The sequence below is a fragment of the Carlito syrichta genome, unplaced genomic scaffold, assembly GCF_000164805.1.
Source record: "Carlito syrichta isolate Samal-C Ts95f unplaced genomic scaffold, Tarsius_syrichta-2.0.1 Scaffold169767, whole genome shotgun sequence".
Classification (NCBI taxonomy): Eukaryota; Metazoa; Chordata; class Mammalia; order Primates; family Tarsiidae; genus Carlito; species Carlito syrichta.
The window spans coordinates 295,540-302,843 of NW_007113863.1; the positions used below are offsets into that span (position 1 = coordinate 295,540).

The 7,304-nt window shown below is 59.4% G+C and overlaps 1 protein-coding gene across 1 annotated transcript in view; it reads right to left on the reverse strand.

Annotated features, from left to right (window-relative positions):
- The window catches only part of PAX7 (paired box 7), a gene marked incomplete at its 5' end in the record, with an annotated part of 103,016 nt that extends 95,805 nt beyond the window's left edge, over positions 1 to 7,211 (reverse strand). The window contains 5 exons of the mRNA XM_008051334.1: positions 4,289 to 4,423; positions 5,354 to 5,483; positions 6,035 to 6,270; positions 6,382 to 6,437; positions 7,137 to 7,211. Coding sequence (XP_008049525.1) covers positions 4,289 to 4,423; positions 5,354 to 5,483; positions 6,035 to 6,270; positions 6,382 to 6,437; positions 7,137 to 7,211 — 632 coding nt within the window. The remainder of the gene's footprint in view (positions 1 to 4,288; positions 4,424 to 5,353; positions 5,484 to 6,034; positions 6,271 to 6,381; positions 6,438 to 7,136) is intronic.
- Positions 7,212 to 7,304: the final 93 nt, after the last annotated feature.

The window sequence follows — 7,304 nt, forward strand, 5'->3', positions numbered from 1 at the left end:
CACCGCCGAGCGCTGCCTAAAGCCGGGAATTGCCTGACGCCCTCCCATCTTCCTCCGAGCCCCCATTATGCGAAGCTGATCCCGCTCTGAACAGCCTCAAATCCCGCCTGGACTCTGTTTGATTAGATTGCCAACCCGGGGTAATCCTTTGATTTGGTGGAGTGTCAATTACCTTTCTCTAAACACACATTCACAGAGGAGGGAACTTGTTGGTTTAAACCGATGCAGATTGCTCCTCGATAAAGGGACGGCCGGGTCTCCTCCCTCGCCCCCTCTCCCGAGGCTCCTGTCCCCCCTGCACCCCGCCCCTGCCCGCTTCTCGCCCTGCCGGTGAACAATGCCCCTTCCAGGTGTGAAGCCGAAAAACTCGGTGTGGGCTGAGGGGAGTCATGCCCCCCTTCCCCTATTCATTCGCTCCCCCGGAGCCTAATTAAATTTGGCAGGTCCTTGTACACACAATCAAAACAGCTTCCTCCAGTGTAGCAAACGACCGAAAACCGCATTAGCAGCTATCGCCGCTGCCAAATTAAATTGTTTCCCACCTCCTTTCACAAGTGTCTAAAACCGACACTCCGGGCTCTCCCCCCCTCCCCACCTTCCCCACTCCACACCTGTATGTTTGCTGCCTTAAAACTGAACTGTGGAAAAACGCAAAGAGGCAAAGAGACGAAAACCGCCCTCCGGCACCCCCCCCTTCCCCACCCTCCACCTTAGAGGGTCTTTCAGACCCAGGGAGTCTGCAAAATCTCCCACTGGACTCTCACCCCCTCTGGGTGCCCACCTACCCAGCCCCCAGAGGAAGACGTTGCCTCCTCGCCATTGCTGCTAGATCTTCCAATCCTGTAACTTTTACATGTCGTATTCATCGTCAGCCCACTGGGCTTTCCATCCCGGAGACCGGTGTGGAGCCCCTTGGAGTCTGATCAGGTCAGGATGGGCTCAGACTGGTGCAGGGCCAGAGGCACGCGGCTTGGGCGTTATTGTCTGCCACTGCTGCTGTAGAGATTCACATGGTTGCTTATTTCTTCCCGGGCAGTCCCCCTCAGCTCCGACAGAGGACCGGTTGGACCCTTTGCAAACTCTCATCAACCCCCCCCCCTTTGCAAACTCTCACCAACCCCCCCCCTTTGCAAACTCTCATCGACTCCCCCCCCACAAGAATCTATCAGAGCTCAGGTTCTGGGGAAATCTTTTCCCTTCCCGTCCCTCCTCAAGTCCGCTCCTGTTAGGTTTCTGGCCTGTCCACTCCCCTGGCCTTGGAGAAGCGAGTGAGGAAGAGGGAGCCCTGGTGCACGGGGGCAGGGAACTGTCCACTTCCCTCTCCAGGTGAGCGGAGCGTGGCTGGAGACCTATCTGCAACGGTCTGAGAATTCTCGCAGCCAACAATCCTAATAACTCAGTCTTAACAAGGATAAGAGCAAAAAAAAAAAAAAAAAATATGAACAGCCTCATGAATATCAGCCCAAGGGGAGCAGGAGTGAGCTGTTCAGAGATGAAAGTGCACAGAAATAAAAGCTCAATTTAATCTGCTTTAAAACCCTTCAACTTAACGTTTGTGCTTCAAACTCTGGGAGTGAGGACTGATTGCGGATAAATAGTTTCTTACCATGCCTGGAAGCTATTACACCCCTCTCCAACACAGTTTCCTATTCAGCGGTCCCAGTTTTCATTACTAGCTCTAATAAGTCTTAACATTATTAAATGCCAAGCGGACGATAGGAAAAAACGGACTCAGGGAGGGATCTCTCTTTAGCGCTTAAAGAAGAGAGCTCTTAAACCCCTTCTTTGGCGGCTCCCCGCCATGAGAGGGGCAACTCCCCCCAGAGAAAGCATTTCTCAAGAGCAAGAAGCCAAAACAAAGTTGTGGATGTGCATAGCTCCCCCTGTTCTGCCCATGGGGCATCTCTGCCTCTCCCCACCTGGACGGCTTGGGGGAAGGCTGGAAGGTCTTTTCACCTTTAACTTGGCCATGGAACTGACATCTGGGGCCTGGGAGAGAGATGGGGGCGCGGTGATGGGTTCCCGCTGAACGGCCCAGGCCGTCAGGTTGGAGACGAATGCGGCATGTTCGCCGATGGGTAGACAGCACGCCTGCATCAGCCCATTCACACGCATCTGCAGTCACGCTGCACACCTATGCAGAACCCACCCCCACAGACACACAGCCCGTCGCATTCGGAACCAGAGTCACACTGTGAAAGACACACACACTCGCAGGGCATCCAGGGTGCCCCACGTGCCTGGCACCCCTTGAAAGCCGCGGGAGGGACGTGCGGGACACCTGGTCCCCTTCTGAGACCGTGTCACTTTTGCCTCTCCCGTGTGAGTCAGCACCTGTGTGCTCAGCCTCCCTCATCTGACAGGGCTCCTCCTTAAAGCCCTGGAAACTTGACACTTCCTAGTCCTGCTGCAGGGAAAACCTCGATCCAGCGAAGTTGCCTGTGAGCTGGTTTTCTAAGCCCGGGCTGGCACGGGAAGCCCCCGAATTCCCTTGAGGCAAAGGGATCCCCAAACCACACAGTCTTTCCACCTTTTCCTTCCCTCTCAGAGGAAATTCACCCATCTGTGCTCCCTCCCAGATGGAACCGGATGTGCCTCCTGCCAGACACTCACGCACACTTAAAGTCTGTCCAAGTAAGACCAAACCTCCTTTGGCTTCTCCCCGGGGTAACAACTCTTGGAAGAGGTGTCTTGTGCCTTGTCCAGGAAAGATTACTCAAGTTCTGTCTCCCCCCGCCACCCCCGCCCCCCCCAAAAAGTCCAACTAGTCTCTTTCCAATGGGAACTAAGATAGGGACTGGGTCCCCTGGTAGATGTCCCAGGGCTCCGAGCTGGCTGGCCAAGCCATGGGCTACCGGGCAGTGCAGGGCTGCCTCCCGTGGCAGACCCGAGGCCCCTCGGCAGGCCTGGCGCAGCGGGGTGCCCGGCACTGCGTTCTCCTTTTCTTCCCTCCCCTTTTGTCCCTGGAGGACTGCAGCTCCCCCAGGGGCCCTGATGTCAATAGCCTGCCCCTGCCCCTGATCCGCGGCTCTCACGCGAGGCTGCCTGGCCCCCAATGCATCGGGCCTGTGATCGGCCGTCTTTGGAAGCGGGCTTTGTCTGTGAAGTTCATCTTCAAGGTTGGGGGAGACTATTGAGAACCTGGGCAGGGGTCCTCGGGAAGCAAGAAGAGGGGTCCTGGGAGAAGCCACTGGAAGGAGGCTGGCACAACCTCCAGGTCCCAGCCTCGGGGTCCCAGGGCGCTGGGCTGCGGCTCCCAAGGCCACGGCTCTGCAGGTTCCCACAGCCACTGTCTCTCCGATTCTGTCAGCTCCTCGCCTCCCTGTCTGCATCTGGGGGCCTCTTCTTTTCACCACGGGTCTTTGTGACTCTGGGGTCTTCATTTCTGTTTCCCTCCCTGTCTCCGCTAAGCACGAGCTTACCGACTCTCAGAGAAAACTTCGCGGGGAGGGGGTGATGAGGAAGGCCGCGCCCTCCCTTCTCTGGAAACTTCCCCAGTCCCAAAACAAAAGCACAATCCTTTCCCCCACGAGCAGGCGCTGGGAAGACAAACGTCTCCCTGAGCCGATCCGGAGTGAAAGCTTGGAGCTGGGCTCCAACTCCAGCCCGTGCACAAGGTGTGCGGCCTCTCCCCACGGGGATCCTGAGACCCGAGCATCTGGGAACTTGGCCTCAACGCTGGGCCCCACCGGCCTGCGCCACAGAGGCAAGCACCCTCCTGCCCCCTGCTCTGCCCTGGCGAGCGAGGCTCAGCGTCAGGCGGCAGCCCTGGCTAATTTTTATTGATTGCAGCGGTCAGTCAACTGTCAGGCGGGGTTTCAAGGGACCGTTTAGAGAGCGTGTGCAGGTCTGGTTAACAAATTCATTTAGGGAGCCGTGGGCCGGCTCCTCCTTCCGGGCCCCCTCCCGCCCCTTTGCCCAAGTTTCCTATAAATAATTGATCGACACCGGGGACCAGCAGCCAAAACACCAGTCGGGGAGCACGCGCTCACTGGAGGACTCGGGTAGGCCAGGCGCGCGCGCGAGAGGGTGGCACCGTCTGCGAGGCGCTATCCCGTGCTGGGTCCCCCGGGACTCACAGGATGCCTGCGCCCCCCTACTCCGTCACGCAAAGGAGCAGCCGGCTCCGCGATGAGGGGGCACACCTAGGGGGCGTCCTCCGCCAAGCCCGAGAAGCTCCCGCGCCCCGCGGCCTGAGCTCTCCCCTGGACTCCTGGCCTCGTTCTGGCGGCACACACGAGCAGCGTGGGAAAGCACGGCCGGGTGCCGCGGCCCTGGCAGGCCCTACCTTTGTCGCCCAGGATGCCGTCGATGCTGTGCTTGGCTTTCTTCTCGCCGTCGTCCTCCTTCTTGTCCGCTTCGTCCTCCTCCTCTTTCTTCCCGAACTTGATTCTGAGCACACGGCTAATGGAACTCACTAAACCTCAGAAATTAAAAGGCAAAAGAGCAAGTATAAGTTGGGGGGTCCAGGACTGCCCTGCAGCCTGGACCCCTGGGAGAAGGCCCGGTTCACAGTCTCCTCCTACCCCCCTTCCCCTGCCACCACTGGCACTTGGCATTCACACCCACCCTAGTGCCCTAGCCCAGGCTGGGTCGCCGAGCCACAACTGAGGCACGCTCTTGGCGGTCAGGTCGTGTGTTCCTACACGCATCCCAGCACGTCTGCGCCTGCAACCCAGCGAGCCCCAGATGCTCTCACAGGTGCCCCAGGGCCCCAGGCCCACCCTGGAGTCCCTCCGGACCTGCTGCCACCATCCCTCACACTCAGGTGGGCTCTTGGCCTGCATGCCGAATGCACGTATACACACACACATGCACACGCAAACACACCAGGCCACGTCCCCTCTCATGGGCAGCGTGGCATGGGGCCTCCAGCTTGGGGACCTGCTGGCAGCTGGGGGTAGCAACAGGAGTGATGACTTGGAGATGGGGGTCCAGGGCATTGGCCCTCCTAGGACAGACCGTCTTTGGAGCCCTTCTCCCAGAAAGTGCCAAGGGAGTGGTCTGTCACCAGCAACCTGCTAGACTCACATGCCCCTTCCTTCCGCTCTTCCCCCTCTTTCTTCCTCCCTTCCTTCTTCCTTCCTTCCCTCCTTCCCTCTTCCCTCCCTTCCTTCCTCTCTTCCTCCCCTTTTCCTTCTCCCTTCCTCCCTCCTTCCTCTCCCTTTTCCCGTGCTAACTTTTTATTTCCCCTTTCCCCTTTTTTTTCCCCGTTTGGGTCGATTCCTGGGCTCCAGCGCTCTTGCCTTCTTGCTCTCCCTCCCACCTCTCCCCAAGTCCCCAGTCAGCCACCCCCTCCCGCCAGCCCCCGCCAAGCCGGCCACTGGCAGCCCCAGCCCAGCTGCCTGCTCACCTGAGGGCACGGTGCTGCGGTCGCAGTGCCCATCCTTCAGCAGCCGGTCCCGGATCTCCCAGCTGAACATGCCCGGGTTTTCCCTCTTGTACTCCTCAATCTTCTTCTCCACGTCCGGAGTCGCCACCTGCTTCAGAGGTGGAAGTGGGAGAATGCGGGGAGGGAGATACTTTTAATATCAACCTCCCAAGAGCCCCGGCCAGGCTGTTGGCTCTGGCCGCCGTCCCCCCTAAGAACCTGGCTTTATTCTTTCGGGAGACCAGTTTCTGGCTCCCAGGAAGGCAGCTGGGTGTAGAGGATAGGGACCGGCTAATAAAATAAAACCTAAGGAAGACCCCTTGGGGTTCCCCCTCACTAGCTCAGGCGAGACTGAAAGGAGATGTCTCCTGGTCTCGGAAGGTGATGGGGCTTGGGACAGATGTCAAGACAGCCCAGGGATGGCTCACTGGCCTCAAAGTCTTGGACAACCTAGACCTCCCTCAGTTATCCTCCTCCTGGTGAAATTCACGCAATAGGCAAATAATGGGAGGGTGTCTGGGAGCAGGGCCACCCTTCCACTGTGCTCTCCATGGGAAGCAGGGGACACCTCAGCCCCCTGGATGACACGGGGCCAGAAGAGGGGCCACAGCCAGGGTCCCTGCGCAGAGCCCAGCTGCCAACTTCTGTGGCAAAGACACTCACTCTGGGCTTGCTGCCGCCGATGGCCCCGGGCCGGATGGACCCGGTTTCCTGGTAGCGACAGAGGATCTTGGAGACACAGCCGTGGGAGACACGCAACTGGCGGGAGATGACACAGGGCCGGATGCCATGGTGGGCCATCTCTACTATCTTGTGGCGTATGTGGTTGGGCAGGGGTCGCCCGTTGATGAAGACCCCTCCGAGCTGATTGACCCGGCCTTGGCCGAGCGGGGTGGACACTGTAGGTGGGAGGGGAGAGGAAGGAGACGGGCACAGGGTGAGGCTGGGGAGGAGACACGGAGGGTGCCCCTGGATCCAGCTCCGTTTGTTGGAGCCCCAGGACCCCTGACTGTGGCTCTCCGTGGTCCTCACATTTGGAGCTTTGATAGCTGTAAGTTCGGGAAGTCTGCCGAGAAGGGGAGAGGGGCTGTGGCTTCAAGAGTCTCCTCAGATACTGTGTCCCCAGCTCCTGCGACACTACAAGGAGCATAGGTACACCTGGAGGATCCGGATGTCCCCAGGAGAGCAGAGAGCCAAGCCACAAGGCTGGGGGAGCTGAGGGGCCTTGGAACTCATGGGTGTCCCTCTCCCAGGCCGAAGCCAGGGCCGCAGGTCTGCTGGCTTCTCAGAGAGGCCAGTAACCAGTGAGCAGTGGCTCATCTGGTCAGCGCCACACTCTGAGTAGTTGAGTCCAGTCTGTTTTATTGGGGGCTGGAAAGGGCCGGTCGACTGCTGTCATTCACAGCTCTGTCACGGGCAGCAGAGCTGACCCCGAGAACAACTGAGGCAGAGCTGAGGGACCGGGCGACAAGATCCTGCCGGCCGCTGCCTCCGGGGCACCTGGCTGTCCCTCGGGCGACTCCCCTGGCTGCTAGCCACTCTCAAAGTTCTCATTTCGTTTGGGGACGATTTGGGGGCACAGTCCGCTGCCAGGCTCCTAAATCAACCGCCTCACTTGGTCTTAGAAACCCACGGGCCCTGCAGGCTGGCGGGCCAGAGTCCCCGGGTGCGGGTGGCTTTGGGAACCAGGGAGAAGACATCCCTGGGTGTGCTGGGAGGGAGGACGCCCGGTCGCCTGAATGCAAAGTCTACCCCCACTCCTCACAGAAGGTTGGGGGACATCCGGCGCACTAATCCAGGCTCGATCCCCCCAATTTGGGGACTCGGCGGCTGGCGGGTTCTGGAAGATTAGAACGATTTCACAGCCGCCGGAAAGGAGGGAGCGGACGGCGTAACTGGAAGGGAGGAGGCGGGCAGGGGCCCGGCTGCCCAG